Raw genomic sequence first — 24,571 nt, forward strand, 5'->3', positions numbered from 1 at the left:
GTAATACTACTGTAAAGTCCAGTTCTGAGAAAAAAGTAAGATAATATCTTATTGTCTGTTTATGTGGAATTCTGAATCAATCAATAATTGATGAGGCAAAAGGAGTCTGAGACACTCATTTCACAGTGGTGGTGGTGGTGCTTTAATTACATGAATTCATGGGGAGTAGTGTGTTGAACACAGATCAGTGGTAAGGTAGTTCTGCCACTGAACACAGGGATCAGACCATAGTTATACTTATGGTGTCACAAGGATAAGCTGTACTAAAACTATAGCTATCAGGCCATCTTGACTCTTATAACATGACAATATATATCACATCATATCCTAAGGCAAAATATTAACAACATTAGGCAACAATGAAGGTCAGATAAAGGCAAACATAACAATTTAATATGTCATATTGCCCACAATTCTTCCTGACCATTTAAATGGAAATGTATACATCTTGCAAAAACATACAGTCAGATTAAAACAGTACTATGTGTCCATCGCCTGTTGTTCCTCAGTGAGCATACCATAATCAAACACTTTCATACTGTTATAGGACCCTGGCTTAAGGGAAGCAATGTAGGAGTAAAACAACACCTATGATTTTCAAAGCAAAGTTTATTGCAAACAGAAGTCAGCAAAAGAAACAGAAAGTGGTGGCTCGTAGCAATGAGGCTGATAATGGCTGCATTGTGAGAGATGGAGGGTTTAAATTGATAATTAATCAATTGTGCCCTATTTAGCGTGGTGAAATTAGCCAATCTACAAGCTCACGCGTCGGCGTCGCGTCGTAGGGTGCCCCTTTCTAGTTAGTCCTGCTAAAATCATGTTTTGGGACGCTCTGGTGGCTCACCAAGTAAGAGTGCATACTTCGCATACTACTTGGGCTTCCACTGTTTAATTCCTTTCTTGTTGTTTTGTAGGTTCATGGGAGTATGTGTTCAAGAGGGCCAGCTTCATGCTCTGACAGAGGTAAGACGGCTCTCTCTCTCACACACACACACACACACACACACACACACACACACACACACACACACACACGCACTAAGAACTCCTTGTCCTCTGCATCTGAGATGAAGATTTCTCTATAAACCATTGACATGTGACATAATGAAAGGTGGTGTGTGTCTCTGTATGGACTTGTAAGTGCTGCTACAGTACTTCTTTATGTGGGGGTGAGAGGGTGTATCAGCGTTTTTGTGTGTGGGTGTTCCAAGTGTTTACCATTTTCAGGTGGACATCACGTCATCACAATACATAAAGTTGTACAGCAGCCTGTAATTTTGGGAAACCAGAAGAACTTTGTGTTCTCAAGCGTACTAAGTATGCGTTAATCTTTAAGTGTGTGTGTGTGTGTGTGTGTGTGTGTGTGTGTGTGTGTGTGTGTGTGTGTGTGTGTAATAACCCTAATAAAGTTGTCAGGACATACAGTGCATGACTTACACCATTAGGACTATTAGTGAGCAGCGTTTTCAAGCTGCATATAGCCTGTTTCTTCTCCTGCATGTGTGAAAGAAAGAGAGATACATTATCTATTTAATCGCACGATAAGTAGTTGTAGTCTGATAGTACTCTGATAACAAAAAGGGCTTGGAAAGTATACATTCAGGCCATATCCTCTTTCTTGACTGTCTACTAATTATTGAGACATATAGAGAATAAAGAATACATCTTTCTTTTAAACATAATTAATGTAATTACTATGTTTGCTGTCAGCACTATTAGTATTTAGGAATATTAATTGACCATATTCACATAGCAGCCGTTTTGCTCTTACATCATACTTAGTAGTGCGATGCCCATCGGAACACATGCCCCTTTGGTTATGCAATGCCCGTTGTAGCTGTTGCCAGAGTACTTAGTGCAGTACCCATGGATTGAAGTTCCCCCGTCGCCACGACTGAATTCAGTCATTTGGATTCCATAGAAGTCAGCATGTCTTCTATGGAAGCATGTTACGCACCAAAAACAGATCTACAAGCTCACAACCTTGAAACTTGTCAACCAGTAGCTGTCCTACTAGAACCACTACTGGTTGAAGTGGTACTGCCTGACAGTAAAAAAAAAAAAAAGATATGCAAAGTTGAAAATATTTTCTTTTCCATAACCATGTGTGCCGTCACGTGTCGTTCACCATTAGGAACAGACAATATTGCTAGACAAGTATGTGATTAAACTAATAAGTCAGAAGGGAAAAGGGTCCTCTGTACTGCCCAACTTCAGTGACATATAGAAGGAATAACCCAATTTTCTTGATTTGAGCCTCCCAGCAACAAACTTAAGTATACAGAGTTGACATACAGTATATTTATATGTGCGCACACAAATACAAACCATGTGTGCCGTCACGTGTCGTTCACCATTAGGAACAGACAATATTGCTAGACAAGTATGTGATTAAACTAATAAGTCAGAAGGGAAAAGGGTCCTCTGTACTGCCCAACTTCAGTGACATATAGAAGGAATAACCCAATTTTCTTGATTTGAGCCTCCCAGCAACAAACTTAAGTATACAGAGTTGACATACAGTATATTTATATGTGCGCACACAAATACACTCACAGCCTTTAAGTATAGTGCCCATGTTTCAACACTCGTTTAATTACATAGACTCTTTAGTGTGTGCATATACAATGTGAATGTATATATGCACACACCAAATGCATGTGTGCTGTTGTTGCATACGCATGCAAACGAACGCACACACACACACACGCGCGCGTACAAGCACAACACATAAAACACACAATTCAGCCCTTGTTGAAAAGCACACACATATGCGTCCAGGAAGACAGACACACATAGTCCATTTATGCACTGAATGTCCACATTGTAATCTTGACACAACATACACAAACACGTGCACAAGTGACCACACACATAGACATCTACAAGCACATGTAGTTTCCTTGCTCAGACATGACACATACATGGTAAATCATAATTACAGTCGCGCACACACACACTGTGGTGGGTCTTGTTTTTTTGTAAACGGATCCTGTTGTGCTTTGACGGTACCATGCTAACTTCTCTGACCCTGCTGATGGGGCCATGCTGTTTAGTTACCTGACCCTCGCCATGAGGCTGCACTCACAGGAAATGGAGAATCAAGTTACTGTGTAGCCCTGGGCTAGCTTGAGACACACACACACACACACACACACACACACACACACACACACACACACACACACACACACACACACACACACACACACACACACACACACACACACACAGAATGTCAAAATACAAAACAGAAAAACAATTTGTGGTGTGACTCGTGAACCTGTTGGTAGGGTGAGCTCACCTTGTAACTGTGGTATTGAGTGGTTTAAGCACTGGGAATAACAATCAATGCCTTGAACAAATAGAGACATTGAGGGGTTAAGGAATTCCGGTAAGCCCCATCTGATTGTGCTTCTTGGAGGGTTTTTGCCAAATCTCTCCAGTCTCTACTCAAGAGCATGATCTGGGTAGTATTTGTTTTGTTTGCAACATCGACTTACATTGGACATTTTATCTGGATACAGTGTATTATTCTGGTATGTCTTTTTAGCAAACTGCATAGATTAAGGTATAGCGACTAGAGACAAATCAAGTCTATTGCAAAGAAATTACGCTTGTCCAGTGAGCATTTCTCATTTAGATGTTTCAAACAAGTAAAATATAATGCAACTATTGAGCATAGAACATTTTTATTAATCTTTTTTGTATATATAGACTTTACTGTCCCCAGGAGATTTTGTTTTTCTGGACACAAACAAACAACAATACATAAATCAGCACACAACAACGATAGACACAACAGCGACAGACGTCAGTACTCATTCATTCAGGCCTATTTCAGCTAGGCTTGTTGTTTATTCCGGGAAACTATGGCTGCAGGTTTCAGGCTTTTGTCCAAGCAAGCCTTTCTGCACCTCAGTGACCTGTACCTGCACCCAGAGGGCAGTAAGGTGAAATGGGGATTGAGTGGGTGAGTAATGTCCTGTGCTATTGCGGCTGCGGTCCATGCAATGGCCTTACTGTTGAGCTCTTAGAGGTTGGGTGTGGGGAGCCTAATAATCTTGGCAGTGGTATTGGTTAGGTGTGAGTTTGGCCCGGTTTGTAAAAGATACCAAAAATCTCATTAGTTAATATAGGTGAAAAATCCTACACTGACAACATTCTATCCAGCATGTGATGGTGGTGTTTTCCAGTATCTCGCATAGTAAAATCTAGACACCTTTTTGAGTTGAAAATACATTGTTCTGTAGAGCGCCATATTGCTCAGAGCTGTGCAACGAAGCATGAATAAGGCTTAAATCTCCTTGGTCTTACTATGATCTGGCACAGTGAGTCCTGCTCTGTCACTGCTGACCAACCTCATGCACCTTACAGGAAAGGCTATTACTGCAATCATAATCTGGGCTAACGATAAATCACTAACCACGGCAGGATTATACCATTGTTTGAAGCTGTTTCCAGTAAATGACAAAGACATTTCTCTCTCTCTCGCTCACTCTGGAGTTTTAGCTGAATGTCTAAATGATAAGCTGAAAAGGGCATTGAACACAGGCAAGATCAACATTAAAAATATGCATCAGCATTATATCTTCTGTCAAATCAAGGACCATGTTGGGTAACACTAAAACATACCCCATGTCAATATGTTAAGAATATAAATCATTGGGACTTTAAATTCAGTTCAATACCAAATTTGTGTCTTTATACAGACGTTTAATTGCTTAACAGAATGTTTTACTCCTTTTTCATACCATAGCATGCATGATTAATACCATAGCATGCATGATTCATTTGACATTGTTCTTTATTGCAGTGGTAAAACCAATGTAGTGTTACATAATTACTGTGGCCTTTCTCAAAGACAGTTCCATAGAATAACAAAAGCAAAGTACTGACTTTCCACAGTGTACATTCACTGATGCTCTCAGACACTGATGATCCCCTATCTACCTGCTGAGGTTAACCTTGATCCCCTTATCTACCTGCTCAGGTTAACCTACTTGTGTGTCAGTAGTACTCTCCACGTCAAAGCCTTAGATTACTGGTGGTTGCCGTGTCAGTGAATGAGAAGGACAGAACAGGAAGGATAAAGGTACTTAACTCTACAACAGACAGTAGATTCCCTTTCAGTTATCAGCCCGTTCAATCTGGGAGCGCATCTGTGTCATTTTGGATTTGATTTTATAACCATTATTTTATACTTTTGGATATTCAAAAATAGCAGATATACAAGCTCATGGCGATCGGCTATTCTTTTTTTATTGTGAACATTTGTGCAAATCTTTGAATATATATATTCTTAAATCAAACATTTGTAACTAAAATCTTTGCTTCTGGAGGTCCCTGGAACAAAATATTTTACAAATGTTCGCTTTAAAAAATATATATTCAAAGATGCACACATTTTTCAAAAATAGCAGATCTACAAGCTCATAGCACGGCCAAGAGAGGTTGTTTTTCTTATCGTTCCGCGACTTATTTTCTTGCATGTCTTTGGTCATGTTTACGATCATGGTGGTGTGTGTGTTACCGATGCGCCCACTCCGTCCTACAGCGCTCAACATTGGAGAAGTGGGCTCCGCGCTGTACTAATGGAGACTAATTTCTCCTCTGATTACTGCCGTACGTGGGAGACAGGAAGCTGGATTAGTCTGAGCTGTAATTGTCCCCAGTGGAGGTTCCCCCTCGTCCATTCCCTCTATCCCAGATCCCGGCCAGGCAGACAACAGATGTTGAACTGGTGGGCTACAGAGGCATTTGCCAGACAAAGACGGTGTAATCCTCTACGAGGATTCAGCGTCTGGGGATTGGCGTTTGCCTGCACATGTGTGTGTGTGTGTGTGTGTGTGTGTGTGTGTGTGTGTGTGTGTGTGTGTGTGTGTGTGTGTGTGTGGGGGGGGGGGGGGGGGGTTGACTCTTACATGTAATATAAATAAGCAAACCAACAACCTGTGCAGTCTATATTGTTGTAAAGTATAAGCACTTAGAACTCTGACAATAAAGCTTTCATTTTGGACACTTCGTGTAGACTGCTAGTAGGGCCTATTTTCTTTAACTGTGTCATTTCTGTTCAGCTAATTTTTGTTTAAGATCTATCTCATTGCAGGGCTAAAATGTAATTGTCCGTAAATAACAAAAGATTGTGGTGCATTTACAGGTCTAAAGACGTGACACATTTAATTGTCACACAAGTCAGCAATGCTCCAGCTTCTCTATACATACCTTTGGAGGCTTTAGCCTGGCCTTTATCAAAAGGCTAAACCGTGGTCCTTATCAGGCTAATCTCATTACGATTCTTAACGTGGAACACTGGAGAGATTTTGAGACCAGATCCCTGAAACCTCACAAATCCCTGCCGGTCAACTGCTAAAGTTACACATCAAAAACCACAATGAGTGGAAATAATGAATACAAAAATGGTCTGACAGTGGTCTATAGAATATCGCACAGGTAGTCACTCACAATTCCTTCAACCACAATTTACAATCCTGTATGGTGAAACCCTGCACGGGTTACAATGAAGTGCCCATTCGTATGAACTGCACACCCAGCATAAGTGTGTACATGTGTAGGGTCTGTGAATGGGGTCAGTAAGGATCCCCTGCCTTGTCTGTCAGACCACCATGTCCTAATTCAGTGCCTGGCACTCTTCAATCATCTCATCTCAGCTCAATCCTGTTAGCCACTGCTCTGTTGTTTATACTGTTTGTCAGTGGTTTTCAATCCAATCGTTGGATACGATTTTGTCCACAATTCCATGCTGTATTGATGTGGTACCATAAGAGAGATAACAGGCAAACGATCAAACAATTCTTTAATTAAGTAATGCAGATGTTAAACAATAATTTAACTCTTGAGAGTAAGGGTCCATTTGGTTTCATTTTACGCTCTCAAGAGTTAAAGATCTATAAGGGTCCATTTGGTTTCCAACTCTCCATCATTTAGCTGGGGACCCCCTGGAACCCCCTCAAGGACCACTGGTGGTCCCCAGACCACTGGTTGAGAACCACTGCTGTATGTGACATGGAATTACTGTGTGGTGCTTTTGTGATTGTGTGCCAGACAATCTTCTGCAGATCAAAACTGACACCCAGAGGGAAAGAGGAAGGAGAACAACTTGTAAACCTGATTCCCCCTCTTCATTCTCTATTATTATTTTATACACAGTCAGCCAGTCAGTTATTCTCCAGCCAGCATTTGTTTTAACCACCTAGTCTGTCATCCCAGCTTGGCTGCCTGTCAGCTTGCGAACAAGTAACATGGTTAATGGACTAGGTTAAAATCACATACTTACAACAACAAAAACTGTCAACCTTCCTGCCTTCCATAACATTATTTCCCTTCTTTCCTACTCTTATTTTCCAGTGTCTGAACGTTGTGTACTGATTACATTGTGTGTTTATTCATTGTTTGTGTCTCTACAGTACATCAATGGAGGTAACTTGGAGCAGCTTCTGGACAGCAACAAACACCTGAGCTGGCCCAACAGAGTTAAACTGGCCTGTGACATTGCCAGTGGTCTGGCCTACCTGCACTCCAAAGGCATCTTCCACCGAGACCTCACCTCCAAGGTAAGCTTGTAGCCACTGTAGTTTCAGACTAGCTCAGAAATGTTTGCAATTTTGGATAGGAAGTTTTTTCCTTACTGGCCGTATCAGTGACATGTACTCTCTTTCCACCTCCCAAAACTTTAGCCTCTCTGTAGAGAACACGGTGTGATTGTCAGATATGATAACCTGTGCCAAACAGCTTCCCATGTTACAAGTAGACCCAGAGCAATGGAGGCATGGGACTTACGGCAGATACCACTATCAGTGGGGGGGGGCACACACAGCAATGTTAAGAGCGAATTTTGAACTACGTAGGTTTATTGATTAATTATTTTTTCATTCCATAAGATCAAACCATCTATATGAAAACAGTCAAAATAGCCTAGAGTAGTGTCTGAATCTTTACCAGCTTAAAGGATAGGTGTGGTGATTTGCAGAACTCAGTATCACTTTATTGCCTGTATGTAGGACATAATAGGGCTTGGTTTGCAGGACTTACTTGCAGTGTACATGCAGTACTGCACCCACGGAGAATTCTGTGTTAGCTATTAACTGGAATGAAGGGGTGCTCATTTGCTAATAGGTACATCAATGTAACTCCCAGAAAACAAAACCATTTGTAGACTTGGGAGTTGGGAGTAATGGCGGATGGAGTGAAATTATGTAAATGAATCCACTAACCCTTTCCACCGGCTCCACATGGTATTGTATACAATCTGACCTGACCACAGAAACATTTTTCAGTTATTTCCTGTTTAAGGTTGCTAAAAGTGTGTGTGATGGCGGAAATCAGAAAATGATCATGAAATAATTTTAATTGATATATTCGTATTTGTTCAAACTCAAAGCCGAACTTACCCATTAGGTTGATAACAACAAAAAGAACTGAAGGGAAAATATGTAAACAAGACAAGATGTGCAGACAACATGGGAAGTACACTGACCTAATGTACAGACATGAACATCAGATAAGCTGAAAATGAAATCAAAAAGGAAAGATAAAACCATTAGAGGTGCTTGACAGCGAAGTTACAGTAAAGTTTGTATGGTCATATAATCTGACCTCCATGCAAATTGACCATGAAAATGAATGCTGTCTAAGGGCCCTATCTTGGGCACCGCCTTACCCCTTATCCCTAAACTTCTTTGCAATTTTATTTACTATTTTGATAAACATTTCAAATAGTTAAAATATCCCATCTACAAGCTCACAACGTGTCGATGTAGATTGACTAGTTGAACAATTTTTATATGTTTTTAAAAATAGTAAGAAATGGCTAATAAGTTTAGAGATAAGGGTTAAGGCGACGCCCAAGATAGGGCCCTTAAGTGTTGTAACCTAAATCACCTGTAGGATTACTGCCAAATCCATGTATTAATTACTCATATTTCGGTAGGAAGGCTCATTCAGGTAACTTCCCCCTTTTGTTTTCACATTGTATCGTCCTAATCTCTGCTGACATTTCTCTATTGAGGAAGTCCACGATTCATTGACTGGCACCATCTAGTTAACATAATTATGCACAATACGTGCACAGGAATTTGTGCAGGACAGAGGCATATTGATAACTCACAGATTCATTCATTATACAGTAGTCCACACAGTACATAACTTTCCAGTTACGTACGTAACTGGAAAGGGGTGTTCCACAGAGCGCATATCTCGTCAGGTTGCCTAGCCAGGGCTTTGTAAGCCATCAGGACCCGAGGAAGCTGCGGGGGGAATAGCATTTATATGACATACAGTGCAACATTTATGGTGGCCCTAATTGGCAGAAGTGAAAGTGCTTTTGGAGGTGCACTCTATAGAGGCCACTCAACATGTGATTCCAATTTGGGGTTGATTGGATGTTACGGTGCTTTTATGATACAGTATATGTCTTTTCTTTTCACTTTAGTGGACTAGGTTCACTTGTGTGTGTTTAGTTTCTACTCCCTCCTGTTGTGACTGACTGACAGTGTGACTGAGTTCTTGTTGTCCTAGTCTAGTCTGCTTTGTCTTGTCCTTTGTTTTTGTCTCTTTCCTTTCTCTTTCTTCGGACTGCGCCCTGGGCCAGTGTAATAACTGGATGGGGGGCGCACTACAAATCCTGAACATATGAAATAGGCCCCTCCCACTACACAATCTGTAGGAATAGTAGCAAAAGGTGTGTTTTGAAGAAAATGCAAAATTGCCTATATTGGGGAGTTGCATCATGATCTAAGGTATTTTTAATGTAATAATAATAGTCTTTAAGGTCCCCTCACGGATATTCATCTTCACAGTCTGTTCCAACAAAAAAACACATAACCATAGAACAAAACAACATGGCACACAACAACATAACACCAAGACAATACATGAAGTCCCCAGTATACACTGAACCTTCATATCAGCGAGGCAGTTTGTTTAGTGCAGCAATGGCTGAAGGGACAAAACTCCCTTGCCATCTTCGTCCAGATGGCTGAAGTGACGATTTAGGGCCTACGGTTCAAGAGTTATAGGCCAAAACGTAAAGGGATCTGGTATAGCGCCGCTGTGAGGCTGATTCAAAACATTTGCAGTGGAGTGTGTGCCTTGGCCTACTGGCAGTGTGCACGAAATGTTTGATGCAGATTGGTCCGACGGTTTCCAAATTTAGCTGTACACACACACACACACACACACACACACACACACACACACACACACACACACACACACACACACACACACACACACAGGGGCTTATACGTAAACTCCAACCTTTTGGCTGTGCGGAGATAATTACAACTGACATTTACTCTCCATTTGCATGTAATGCAGTATGGTGGCAGTTGAGTGGTCACTGTTAGAATGGACTACCCTAACTTTACCATGAGCCTTTTATAGTGAACTAGACCATACCCGGTCGACGCATCCGTGGGGGGATATGCGCACATGATCTGGCAACCCGGGAGGCGACATTCTTTCACACATAAACGCTAATAAGAAGCTGAGATTTGATGAAATTGAAAAACGGGCTTCACAGTTAAGTTCAGATGGTAATGGTCAATGTATGTGTGCAAAATCAGAGCAATTGCTCCAGCCACTGAGGAGAACCGGGTAGCTTCACCACTACAGACAGAGCTTCACCACTACAGACAGAGGTTACTAGAATTATAGTAGGATAGAATGAGATGCTGGACTGAAATTACTTTCTGAGAATTATGTCACATGAAGAGACATATTTCCTGTCTCTTCAGTCTGAAACCTGCCACAGAGTCTGAATTCACACAATTTTTTTTGCATAGTGCAATATCTTGTAGTACGAATGCTTCCTGAGTTCTGTAGCAAAGGCAGATTTACAGAAGGTTCTGTAACATAGAGATACAGTACATGTGTGGGAGGTGATTCTCAGGATTATGTCATTCAACACTACAATGGTGCCCTGTACTTGCTCATTGAACAAACAATAAACTAATGTTGCTAAGCATGCATGAATCACTTGGTAACAAAATGTTGTGACATTTAATGTTAACGCGTCATTAACTCTACATCAAAAAGACGTAAAATGTTATGCTTCTCAGCTTCACAACTCACCTACGTAAGATTTTGTTTGTGTGTTCATAACGATATATGTCTTTCTGTGTTCCTAGAACTGCCTGATCAAGTGCGACGAGAACGGTTATACAGCAGTGGTGGGAGACTTTGGCCTGGCAGAGAAAATCCCCACCAATGAGTAAGCAGCACTCCTCTCTGATAACCTCTGGCATTAAATCATGCCTCTACTTAATGAGATCCCAGTCGTCCCACGCTGTTTTAAGATATAGATCATGGCTATGAATACCCATGATTTCTATTCATATGTAATTCATACATTTCCATATGGTTTATAAAAATTGGTTTATCTCACCTGTTGTCTTGCTATGCTTATGACACTGTTCTTAATTAGTCCTAGCTTAAAGTAGTTCACCATACATATTTCATTGTGTACACACACAACTACGGAACACTACTTTATACAGTGACTGAATTTTGTACTCAAACAGTCTTGACCAGAAGCAGGAATTAACGTACTGTAGAAAGTGTCCCAGTCCTAGGCTGGGCCCAGTTTAAAGCGTTCCTCCTCCTCCCTCATACAAGGAAAAGGTTTATTTATTAACATAGAGGTCAGCCACTAACATTAACAACACACTGCATGGCTCACATTCTCTACTTCAGTGCTTTGATAACAAGAGAAAGGATACTCTCAGGACAGGGCTGTCCACAGATACTGCCCTAACACAGCTAAGCAAGCATATGGCTTTTTTAACTCCTCCACTGAAAGACCTTAAAGAATAACCCATAGGCATTTGATAATTTATTGTGTCATATTATTCACAAACAACACATAACATGAAACCACTGCAATAGCATTGTTGCAATCAAAATCTAACAAAACTTCGGTTTACCAAATGATCTTTTTTGGAAACCTACTGTACTTGGAAGGGAAGTGTTTGAACAGAGCAACGGATTGCATCCTCCTAATCTGAATCTAAATAGATGAGAAAGCTGCTAAAATGAAAGGACCAGGTAGATTTGGTCCTCTTTTTTTATCATCTTTCCATCTTTTTTTCCAATTATTCTCCCAATTTAGTCGTTATGCTCAATTAAGAATTCACCCATGTTGTCCCTGTGACTGCTGACCCCTACTGGTTGGTCTTGGGGAGGGTTTAGTCAACCACAAGTCTTCTCCGATACGCCTGACGTCACAACTTATTTTCACCTGACAGTGAGGAACACTGTGTTCTTCCCAGTTCCGCACCCCACTGAACAGGTCCTCTTTAATGAAATGTAGTCTGGGCGAGCTTAGTTCAGCCTGACCCTGGATAAAGTCTACTGACTTCCCCCTCATATGTGATGTAATCTCTGTTCTGCTTGAGTCATTCTTTTGAAAATGAATCAAATAATATGTGCCAATGTGAATGCATTTATCTTGCCATTGCCAACCTTGAACTAATGAGGGACTTTCTTCCTCGACTTGGTTTGGTGCAAATACCGCTGAACAGCTGAATTTACGCTCTTTCTAAAACTCAGTGTGACAGAGAGTGCTAGTGAAGCTCTGCTAGTGATCTATTCATGGAGGCAACAGGGTAGGAAAAGAGTCCTAATTCAGCATTTTACTGACACCTTTTAGGAAAACAAATTGCAATTGAACGCATTTCCAGAACCTTGCATCTGTTTTGTCTGTAATAAAAGCTTAGCAACTTTCTGTCCAGTTACTTCATTGACCATTACTTGATTTGAATGAACTTTCCCAGTAAAACATGAACTGCCCGTAGTATATGGCAGGCCGTGGGATAATGGAGATGCATACTCTGCATATTTTCAACACTGTGTGTTGAGCTTGTCGGGAAAACAGAACGAGGGAGTTACAGGCACATCGCTCGCTGATGGCAGCAAACTGAGGGAGTGATGGTCACGAATCATAAACTGACACTCTGTGTGTTTTTGTGTGTGTGTGTGTGTGTTGTGCACATGTGTGCCTGTGCGTGGGTTCACCTGTTCAGGGCTGAAAGACAGAAACTGTCAGTGGTGGGTTCTCCATTCTGGATGGCTCCAGAGGTGCTGAGAGACGAACCCTACAACGAGAAGGTAAGGTCCCCAGCTTGACACATGGTTTGGTTGTAGGCATCGATTGGGGGCATGTACTAAAAAGGGGATGTGTGTGTTCTGTCTATCTTCAGGCTGATGTATTCTCCTATGGTATAATCCTGTGTGAGGTCATTGCCAGGATCCAGGCTGACCCTGACTTCCTTCCCCGCACAGAGGTGAGTCTTGGGCTCCTCTTTAACCTCATGAACTGTAGCGTCCCTATTCTGGGCATGTCATAATAGGCAAACATTTGGCAAAAATAGGTGAGCATTCAGCGAAATTAGGGGAACATTCAGTGAAAATAGCTCATCTACAAGCTCACAGCGCATCGCAAGCTTGTAGATTGGCTATTTGTCATACAACGAAGTATAGGCTTTAAGGGGTTAACATAACTCTCCCTGTGTCCCCATGATACTCTGTCTTAAAGTGTCCCTCATTCTCCTTGTGGGATTGGATCATTCTGAAGCCCGTTTCCCTCTTACCATCCTGATAATAGTCTCCTTGTTCACATTATGTAACATGCAGTAATGCTAGACCAGGTTTAAACTTCAAACTAGAAAAACACCAATACTTTAAACTTGAAATCATAGGAAGTTGATTTGAAGTGGGTGAATGAAGAGTATATACTTTAATCTGTAATCTCTATCTATAATCTAAAAACTTTATCTCTATCTATAATCTGTATTTAAAGGGTTAGTTGCAGGTTAAAATGAAAGGAAAAATTAAATAGCAACATACAGTATGAGTTTAGGAAAGACTTCTAACTGTCAAATGTTTCCTGTGTCATATCTGTCTTGACTTTTGAAAAAGCATCTAATTTCATAATTCTGATAGATATAGGTAGCATTCTCTCTTTAAATGGAAACAAACCTTACATGACTTCATAATATGTACAGTGTACAGCTGTAGGTACGTATACGTGTGTCAGTCACTCATCAGGCTCCATTCAATATTATTACTTTACATTTGAAATTACACACAAATTACTAAAGTGTGTGTAATTCCACATGCAAGTCAATAGAGTTTGGAGCCAGTTTTCCAATGCAAAGGGGTTATTACCCAGATATTTTTGGAGTTCTCTGTCCACGCAAAATGCAAGACAATGGTTGCATATTGTCTGTCTCTCACATTCACTTTGGTCAATTTGGGCATTTAAACAAGCAGCATACAGCTGCAACCAAACTCAGCAGGGCCTTGTATGTCCATGGCTGATCCAGGACATGGCTATTGCTACTGGAGAATACTACTGAGGTCTCTGCCAAACCTGAGAGAGCTCAGCAATCAGAAGGCGTTGTCAAGACGTTGGCTCTAGCTGAGCAGTTGTCACACATCTGTACTCTCTCATTTTTGTTTCCTTTCTCGCCATCTCTCCCTCCCTAATAGAACTTTGGCCTGGACTACCATGCGTTCCAGAACATGGTTGGAGACTGTCCCCCTGACTTCCTCCAGCTGGCCTTCAACTGCTGCAACGTGAGTCTACAGTATCATCCTGCTGTCCAAACAACCTGTCCCTATGCTCATTGTCATATTTATGGGCTGTCAGTTAATCCATCACTCAAACTGTCATCATGTATGAGCCAATTGGGGTTTTCAACCATTTCAGTTTCAAACCACACATTTACAACTGAAAAGTTTGCTTTGTGTAAAACCACTAAATTTTGTGTCCTTTTCACGTGTGGAAAAGAACATTTCCCTTCAAAAACTATCAATGTTGTCTCATGAATTATAGTTGCCAAGACATGGCAGTGATGTTGGAATACGAATGATGGACTGCATCGGCTGCACATGTTCATGCTTTTACTTGTCATTCCTACAATATTCTCGTAACTTTCATCCTCTATTCTCTTGTTTAGAAGCAGAGAGGCAATCAGATTAGCTGACTAATCTGGTTTAGCTCGCTATCCAGGGGGTCTTCTGTTCTCTGAAAACTGGATCATTCTGTTCTTCTTCTGCAAGCTTGACCTCCTACCATATCCTCAAATAGCTTTTATCTAATTACTAAAATGAATCAATAATTAGCACATTAAACATTGTGCTTTTAGCAAGCTGATTATAGATCAAAATGTTCAAAACTTGTAGGAGGTTGTTTGCTTTACCAACAATGATTTGTGCAATGCAAAATCCCTAAACTGTCCTAGACATGACCATTCTACAGAAGCATAGTACAGATAACCTCACAGGCATCGCCTGTCTTTCATCTTTCATTTTTAATTTGCTTGATTTGCCTGACATTATGAACACTGGAGAAGGAGCGCACACCAATATTAAAAAGGTGCTGACCACAGTAGATACACTGATTAGAAGAAGGAGGTCGCACAGCTCGTAGCCACGATGCAATACTATTTTTATTAAAATACAGAAACCAACGTTTTGACTGAAGGCAACACAACTTATTTTCTGGCCTTAGCGGGGGGGGGGGGGATTCTTCGGAAACTCTTTTTACTCTACCCCCTTCCACTGTGCCATAGAGAAAATACCAGACTGTTGAGTGTAATGTCAGCCTTCAGATAGTCGCATCACTAACGTATTACAGTATGACAGGTGTAACATCTTCATGTTTCTCACTAGTCCCTCTTATGTTCTCCCCTCAGATGGACCCCAAGCTCCGTCCTTCCTTCCCAGACGCCGTCATGCACCTAGAGGACATCCTGGCCAGACTCAAAGCAGAGGAGATGGAGCGAGAACACGTCTCCCTGGGAGGCGACAACGAAATAAAGGCAATGCCAAAAGGTAACAAACTGTTCTCCGTCAGTCAATATATATATATATAGTGCCAATAAAACAGTTTTAGGTGGTGTGATATTCTTTGTTGAAATAAATGTTAAATAGCTCCATATTCCAATAGCAATCATTGCTATTGTAGTTGCTTGCTTGAGTGTGCTATTAAAGATGCTCAGGCATGCACAGTGTGTATCCTATCATTAAAGGTGTTGTCTTTGTGCACAGAAGGGCACACAAGCACTTGGTGATTATATGACCTGTTGCATTTCAGCATCATCATTTACAGCCTGTAAAAGTCACTTCCATGTGTTTACTATCACCCCAATTCCTTTCACTTATGTGGTCTAACCCAGTCCATTTGAGACTTGAATTTCACATGTGGACAGACCAGGGTTTTCCTGGAAGGGGGTGTGGTAGGGGGGCAGCTGTAAACCAAACATTGTGACAGAAGCCAGTCTTATAACCCTTTCCTGGACTCCCTATGTGACCTGACACAAACCTGTCCCATGAACATGACCCTTGCCCTCTCTGCTCCCTTGCGCTCCTGCTAATCATTTTGCGGTGCACAGTGATTGTTTGTTGGACTGCACACATGTCCAGTCAGTCATTGATTCAGTCACCTAACTAGTCAGTCAGGGAACAGCAAAACCTGCCAAAGACAAAGAGTGAGTCTCTCAAGCCGGCCTTTACCTAACCCAAACAGCCATTCATTTTTGCCAGTGAGTCTGATAGTCAATTCACTGTTCAGTCATTCAGGGAAACTGCTAATGTTGTCCAGACCATTATAGCCCCCCAACTACAAGCCAAGAAGACAGGCATTCAGCCAGTAGCACAGGCCTTCTGAAATCAACTCTACTTTTTTATGACTCTGGCAGTCAATCAGGAAGCCAATAACGAGCCACCCAGCTAACTACCCAGCCTTCTGCAGCCTGTCATTTAGAAACCTTTACTATGATAACCTTTTTAATCAAGCTATTGCTTACTTGCCATCAGTCTAACCTCTCTCTGCTCATTTTCACACTGATACACAAAGTCACACTGATATAAGGCTATACGCTGAAGGACAGTCCCAACTGTAGTGCAAGTTAGCGTTTTACAGAAATAATTAAAACATAATCAATGCACAGATTTCTATACGTTTCACCACATGAACTGTAGCGTCCCTATTCTGGGGAGAACATTCTGCAACAATTACACATCTACAAGGTCACAATGCGCCGTAAGACCCGCAACAGTTTTCTGTAGTCTTTAGCTCACTGTGTATGATTGATGAACCTATTATAGTCAATCAACTTGCACCTCAGAAGTTTTCACTGGATGTGTTCGGTGTGCATCAATCAATCTTGTCCATCCAGCAGTAAATTGAGCTTTCCAAAAAGAATTCACTGTATTCATCAAGCTTTATTTTTAATCGAACACTAGAGCCTGTATTAACCTTCAGAGAATACCACCAGCCATCCAGTTTCCCTGGTCAGTGACCGTATAAACTTCACCATGACTTAAGGGGAAAAGTGGTCCCGCATTAACATTCCTGTTCGGAGATACTTGATCCATCAGGGCCCAGGTTTCACTTCTAATTTGGTCCAGTGGACAGCCGCCTGCATGTCTGCTGGTCAAGGGGCTGTGCAGCATCTTTGTTTTTGTTTAGACCCAACAAGCAGCTCCCCTTCCTCAGAACTAGGCAGAGGAGGGGCCAATTATGTCACAGCACTGAGGCCTTTTTTACACCAGCGACAAATGTGGGTTTCCACATCTGGCTGAGAGATGTTTTAATAGTCCAATGAGGCATATGGCCTCCAACTTAGCTGTAGGTTACAGGCCAACTCTATACTAAGGCCAAGGGCGCATGTAGCCTGTTTATACAAGAAACCCCCTTTTCTTTTTTGACCAGCCTTTAGTCCCTTTCTTCTCTCGCCCCCTCCTTCCCCTGTTAACCTGATGCTATCAGCGTTTCCTGAAAACAAACTCACTCCTAGTTATGTCTGCTATGTAACAGCAAAAAGATATTTTGATGTTTTCCACATCATGAAATAAGTATTGGTTTCAGTGTCTTTTTTTTCTTTCTCGAGGATTAGGGTTAGTTTATTAAGTTTCATTTTCAGGAGCAAAATAAGTTCTTGGACACTGACGTCCTAACTGCATGTTGATTTTAGATGGGGACAAGAAGATCATATAATTTATGCCTTTTTACTCAACGTCCCACATGAAGCATCTGTGTAAGGAAATAATTTATGGTCCAGCTTGTTGTTACCCCTTGTTGAAAATGAAACAATCACTGACCCTAATCCTTTATTGTGGGACTATATTCTCAGAGGCTTTTAGCCAATTACTTAACCACTTAAACCCTATAAATACTCTGTCGTATAACCAACAGTGACAATAGCCGATCTACAAGCTCACACCGTGTAGCGATGTAGATATTTTATATATTTTTGGGATTTGTTTAATATTCTTGCCTATTATATAATGACGAGCGCAAAATAAGGACACCACATTGAAAGTGGTTAAAAAACATATTTTCCTTCCTCATAACTCGGCTCACAAGTAAAGCTTTATGAGAGAAATCAAAGCAAAATACATTTTATAACTGCTTCACCAGAGCTTGTTAATTCCTATACCAAGTAATATAAAACATTACAAAATTCAAAGCATCAGAGAACCAGGGGTTCAGAGCGTTGCCTTTTGTGCCTTTTATAGACTGTACATGGCCTCTAATGCCACCTGGTGGTTTAGATGATAATCTGTCTCCTAACATAAAAGAAAAACTAAATACAGGAGTTTGTCTTAAAGTGTTCATCCTTAAACACTTAAACCCTATATACTTTGTTATCCATGGTCTCCCAGGAGTCTATATTCACCGGACCGCCATTTTTCCCGCCACACCAAATGTCTACCCTCAAAATGTCCAAGCTCACAATGACTTGCATTGAAATGCGTTGCAAGCTTGTAGAGGTGCAATTTTCACCGAGTTCATGTGGTTAAAGACAATGTAAATTGTAAAGGAAACTTTTGCGGAACAAATTTCGCAGCTTGTACTTGTATAAGTTGTATAAGAACTTGATTCTTGAACCGTTACCTCCCTTTCACTCTCTCACTCTTCTCCTTCAAGCAGAGAAGGGGCAGGGCATCAAGAGACTCAACCCTCTGGGTTTCCCAGATGACAAAATTTCGCCCAAATCGCCCCGCCCCCGCCGCAACATCTGGCTCAGCCGCAGCCAATCGGACATCTTCTCCCGCAAACCGGGGAGGAAGGTCAACGTCCAGGACCCGTACTACGACCCCCCCTCGCCACCCCACCGGACCTCGGACGCACGCAAGATCAACCCTTTCACCGCCCGCGAGGACCTCATGGGGGGAAAGATCAAGTTCCAGGACGTGCCCAGCGCGACCGTCTTCTCACACATGTTTGACCTGCACTCGCCACCGGGCAGCGCCTTCTCCAGCCAGCCTTCGTCCCAGGGCCCCGGGGGAACCCAGCAGGAGCCCCCTGGCAGCAGCTACTGGCAGCAGCTGCCGGGTCGAGAGTGCCGCTCCTTGCCCGTGTCCCCCCAGCTTTCCCTCTCTGAGGCGTTCCACCCCGCTGCTGCTGTTGGTTCTAATAACAGCTCTTGTACCACCGCTCAGCTCTCCACCACTTTGCCAGGTGTGTATGTCAGTCATTCTCAACCTTTTAAATTCCATTGACCCCCAGTTTGATGTGCATTTGTCCACAGACCCCCATTTGATACAATGTTTCATCTCCGGGACCCCAATCTACGCTGTAGAATAATCTGTCTTAATTTAACTCTGAGAGTGCACAAATGGAACTCAATAGATTGGAGTTACAGAGATGTAAGGGTCCATTTGGTTATTAACTGTAAATCATTTAGCTTGGGACCCCCTGGAACCCACTCAAGTACCACATTGTGAACCAGTGCTGTGTGTTACTGGGATGAACGTTTTTTCATTTTTGATAATCACTGTTTGGTTTTGAGAGTTAGGCTCATTAACCGGCATTCGGCAAATGAATGCCACAAGATTTTGTGCAACGTTTCCTTTCTTCACATTTCCTTTGTCCTGTTTCCTCTCTGTTACTTTAATCTCTTCCCTTCTTATCCTCTTCTTTTATTCCTTTCATTCGGTTTTTCGGTAGGTTTTTTTTTTAAATTCTTGTTGTCTTTTCTACACCGTTCCCCAGGAACCAACGGGCAGCTGGGAAATGAAGTCCGCTCCGCATTCCTGAGCGGTTGGGCCAAGAAATATGTCGTCATAGAGATTCCTCCATACCGACCCCGGGAGGAGGCTGAAGATGAGGAAGAGTCCGAAGCAGACAAAGGTGAGGTGTTCGATGACAGCTGGTCTCCCATGGTGCCCAGCAGTGAGAGAGACAGTGGCGAGGCAATGGACTGCTCTAGCAGTCCAGAGGAAGACGAGGAAGAGGAGGAGCTCAAAGGACAGAAAGCAGAGGACAAGAGCATCATGTCCGACCTCGCAAAACGCGGGGACAGAGAGAGACCCTGCTGCCCCATGCAGGCTCAGATGCCATCCCATGCACACGGACACGTAGAGGAGGATATTGATAAATTCCTATGTCCTGTGCAGTGCCAGCTCCACCACCATGTGGACCGGGGCCTTTTCCATCCCCAGGGCATGAATGGCAGCCTGGGCCAGGAGAAAGGCACCACTACCCCTGGCTGTGAGGACATGGAGGCCCTGGGATCTGGCTGTTGAATCATTTCACACATTTGGCTTGATTAAACAGCAAACATATGGGGCCGGCTGATTTCTTGTCGGTTGGGTAAATCAAGTGTGCCTGACATCATTGAAATATTAGAAATCAAATCACTTTTTCTTTTTAAGAATACGTTGTTATAGCCAGGTGTGAGAACTCTCTCCAGCATGACGTCAGTGATCAGGAATGGACGGCCAGCGAGCAGAGATTCTATTTTTGAAAAGGTTGTTTATAGTTAATATTCTGAGACGATGTACATTTTAGTTTTTTCTTCTTAAATGGCTCTAAAATAAGCCATCTTGTCCATAACGAGGTGTATCAGAATTCCTTTTTTGTGTGTGTGCGTGAGCTTAGCAGTGAGTGTAGGACATTTTGAACTCTACAACGGTACTTGTCCCCTTGTTTCCACCCCTTTTTTGTGTTAATAAATACAGAAGTGTTAAGCTAATATTGGATTTTAAAAGAAAGAAAGAAAGAAAAAACACACATACATTTTGGATGCTCTAGACATTGCACTGCCATGCTCCCGCTTTGTAGGGGGGATGTGTCGCTGAAACAGACAGTCAATTGATGGACCTTTAATCTAAAACAAGCCTTTCAGCACCAGTCTTTTAATACAAATGTGTCTGCTAAGGTATTGAACGTCTGCCAGTCCACTCCTCTGAATCCTCAGAGTAAAGGGGAGGGGAGGCATTATTCATTTTCCTTGGTGGCAGACGGTTGCCACCTAGGGAACTGAGCAATTGCTTCTTCTTTTTTTGTCAACCATCCATAATCCGCAACTGGAAAAGGGGTTGGAAGCAATGGGTTTGCTTAGAAATGGAATACTTATATAATTATTTAACATGGCAGATGGGATTTTCTAACTTGATTGTAATTTTTTGTATATATGTATATGTATATGTATATGTATATGTATATGTATATGTATATGTATACTGTATGTATATGTATATATATATAAATAATTGTTTTAAGGAATTCTTGACTGTTTCCACTTGTGTCGTCAAGTGATGCTAACCTATTTTGGTACTATTTTCTGTTGAACGGCTAAACTAGAAATCTTCACAATATGTGTGTATCCTTGTTCTACAGTTTGTGTTATAGAGGTGGGATTATGTATATTTATGGGTATATGTCACTGCTGGGCAGGTCAAGTCTGCTTTTTGAGTGTATTAAAATAACTACATTAGTTCTCTGTTGTTTACGAATACTAGCTTTTCACATTAAAGAAAAACCTTTGGATGATCATAAAATTGTTTTTAAAATTTGAAATCTATTTTATTGCTCATTTGATGTTTTTATTTTTTAATACTGGTTCTGATCATCTTCTCAGCACTCCCTTATTGCTTGACACTGGTGTTCTGCTGAAATAGCCTTTGTCTGTAACTACTTAAGTAGACAACAAAATTGCACTTGAGAGGGTGTCAAATGTTAATTGTATATTCTTTGTTTTTGTCACTACATTTCTATGCAATAAATTAAACTTTTATCAGGATAGTTTTTCATGATGATAGAGGATCTATTTTGATATTTATGGGGAAAAGGATGAACAATTTTTAATGTCTTACTTTGTAAATTTGTCTAAATGTTTGTGTTGGCCTGTCTTGATAAATACAGACTGAGATAATGTTTTTGATCTAAGAACAGTTTCCTGAGTTTTTGTCTTGAGAATATGTTTTCCCCTTCCAATCAATGCTAGGAAACTTTTGGTAACTTGAGTGTAACAGAATGTGTTTACACCAAAGCACAAGCAGCCTACAATTAATACTTGTTAAAATGACCTATTGGCTTAAAAAAATAAATGTTTAACTTTGTTTTTTTGCCTTTCCTTTCCTTGGAAATTATATAAATCCAGAAATATGTATGTATGAAAAATACTGTATGTAGAAGGGACAAAACAGAAATGTGTAGTTCTTTGATATCTGGACTTGGGAGGAAGTTGCTGGGAGTACTTCAGTTCCACACGTAATTTACATTACTAGAGATGGCCCCACAATTTAATTTTTGAAGAGTCAAGTGGTAGCTAGGGCATCCCGGTGGTTTCTCACCCACCTCCATGGAGACCAGACTAAATTCCAGCCTACAGTGTTTGCTGTTTATGTCTAGTGTTGCAGGTGGTGTGTGTGAATGGTAGATTGTGTTTGTCTGGCAAGTAACAGGTTATTTGTGGTGATTGGAAGATTTGTGTGATTGAGTAGGTGTGCCCTAGTTGTTGATTGGCCTGCTGGGGGTGATAGCTCCCAGCCTACAGCAGTTGAAAAGTCAGTCAACAACATTAAGGCTTGTTGTGACATCTACAGAATTATGTAATCTAGTAAATTTGTATATATCAAAGAAACTGTCGGTGTCCAGGAAGTGGTCAGGCTGGGGGCAGGAGACTTTTTTTCTGTTATGGAAAAGGTTGGGTTAGCAGTGTATACTCTTATTTTATGTTGTTCGGAAGGCTAGGAGATTTTTGTTTGAATTCTCCTTGAAAATATTGAATAAAATGAATTAGATGCAGAGTTGCGGGACGTCGGGCCCCCAACAGAACTAGGGAGTAATCAGTAATGTAATATAACCTCAACATTTTGTGGTTTCTCCAAATGGTGTAATTTCTCAAATAAACTGTGTCCACTGCCGAGAAATGGGGCGGATCCTATAAGGCGGGTGGATTCTATAAGGGGTAAGAGTTCCGCCCCCTTATATGTTCAGGAGGCGAGCCCTGTTAACCTACCAGGTTGTAGTAACGCCCCCTTCTGTGACAGTACTCCGTGGTGGAAAATAATGCTCGGCGCTGGCATTGCCTGGGGGGGGGGGCATAATTTACGTTTCTATACGATCGGTACATAACTCGGACAGGGCTGAGTAGGCTCAAGCGAACTTCGCAACGTTCAGCACGGCAACTCGTGCTTCTCGTGGCTCAAGATCGCTTGAGACTGCGCCCCTCCGTCGCGGTCCAAAACCATACTTTATCGTCGAAAAAAAAGTAGTCGGCGGTTGTTGGAAAAAGTAGTGGCAATAGCAGGAGATGAACCCCGGAGGTGTGGATTGGGAGTCTAATGATTAACGAGGCAAGTCACTGAGACTGTTTTTGAGATTGGGTATTCGGGCTGTATTAGAATGTGACAACGCCCACCGTTCCCAACTCTTCTAATGTAGAGCGAAAGAAGCCCCGCCCAGTAGGGCCCCCCGAAACGGGTCGTAGCACAGGGCACCACGAAGGGTTAATCCGGCCCTGTCAGTAGGGTCAAATAGTGCTGGCATCATGTCTTTGGGGCTGTTTGGAGTTGGCATAGCCATTTTCATGAATGTACCACTCACCTGGTCTGAGAAAAGGGGGGTGGACATTTCCTGGCAGACAAATGCAGAATATAGTCCCTCTCCTTTAACTTCTGTTTTTGAAATCAGTAGGGTCAAATTGTGCTGGCATCGTGTCTTTGGGGCTGTTTTGAGTTGGCACACCCATCTTCATTCATTTACCATGTATCATTCGATACCCGGGCTACAATCACAGTACTCCTATCGTTTCTGCGTTAATAAGGAATATAGTGTGTAGTAAACACTTTGTTGTTGCAGTAATTACAGGAAATGTGCTGACTGCAAACCACTTCTGAAACCTGGTTCTGTTCCCACTGTGTTGTTCCCATGGTCCACCGAACACACCGGGTCCCAGGCTATGGACATTGCTACGACAGTGAGCTCATTATCAGCTGGATCACCGCAGGTATTGTGTGTGTGTGTGTGTGTGTGTGTGTGTGTGTGTGTGTGTGTGTGTGTGTGTGTGTGTGTGTGTGTGTGTGTGTGTGTGTGTGTGTGTGTGTGTGTGTGTGTGTGTGTGTGTGTGTGTGTGTATATATATATATATGTACTGTATGTATTTGGCCTCCCTTTGATCAAATAAATGGAAAATAAATAAATATAAAAATGGTGTCCAGAGTTAACAGGTGGCAGGTGCCCATAATGTGAGTGCAACAACAACATCTAACTTTTTGGAAGAGGAAAATGTAGTCTTTAACACTTGGCAAG

The 24,571-nt window shown here is 41.8% G+C and overlaps 1 protein-coding gene across 2 annotated transcripts in view; it reads left to right on the plus strand.

The window, feature by feature from the left end:
• The window catches only part of tesk2 (testis associated actin remodelling kinase 2), a 41,540-nt gene extending 19,163 nt beyond the window's left edge, over positions 1-22,377 (plus strand). The window contains exons 5-13 of one of the 2 annotated variants that reach the window (XM_084058253.1): positions 915-963; positions 7,428-7,574; positions 11,151-11,233; positions 13,044-13,128; positions 13,221-13,304; positions 14,512-14,598; positions 15,720-15,858; positions 18,959-19,492; positions 20,027-22,377. In XM_084058253.1, coding sequence (XP_083914379.1) covers positions 915-963; positions 7,428-7,574; positions 11,151-11,233; positions 13,044-13,128; positions 13,221-13,304; positions 14,512-14,598; positions 15,720-15,858; positions 18,959-19,492; positions 20,027-20,559 — 1,741 coding nt within the window. In that variant the 3' untranslated portion in view covers positions 20,560-22,377. The remainder of the gene's footprint in view (positions 1-914; positions 964-7,427; positions 7,575-11,150; positions 11,234-13,043; positions 13,129-13,220; positions 13,305-14,511; positions 14,599-15,719; positions 15,859-18,958; positions 19,493-20,026) is intronic. The other variant, XM_084058254.1, reaches the window with a different exon arrangement.
• The last annotated feature ends 2,194 nt before the right edge of the window (positions 22,378-24,571 follow it).

This window comes from Gymnoscopelus microlampas, assembly GCF_963454915.1.
Source record: "Gymnoscopelus microlampas genome assembly, chromosome: 5".
Lineage (NCBI taxonomy): Eukaryota > Metazoa > Chordata > Actinopteri > Myctophiformes > Myctophidae > Gymnoscopelus > Gymnoscopelus microlampas.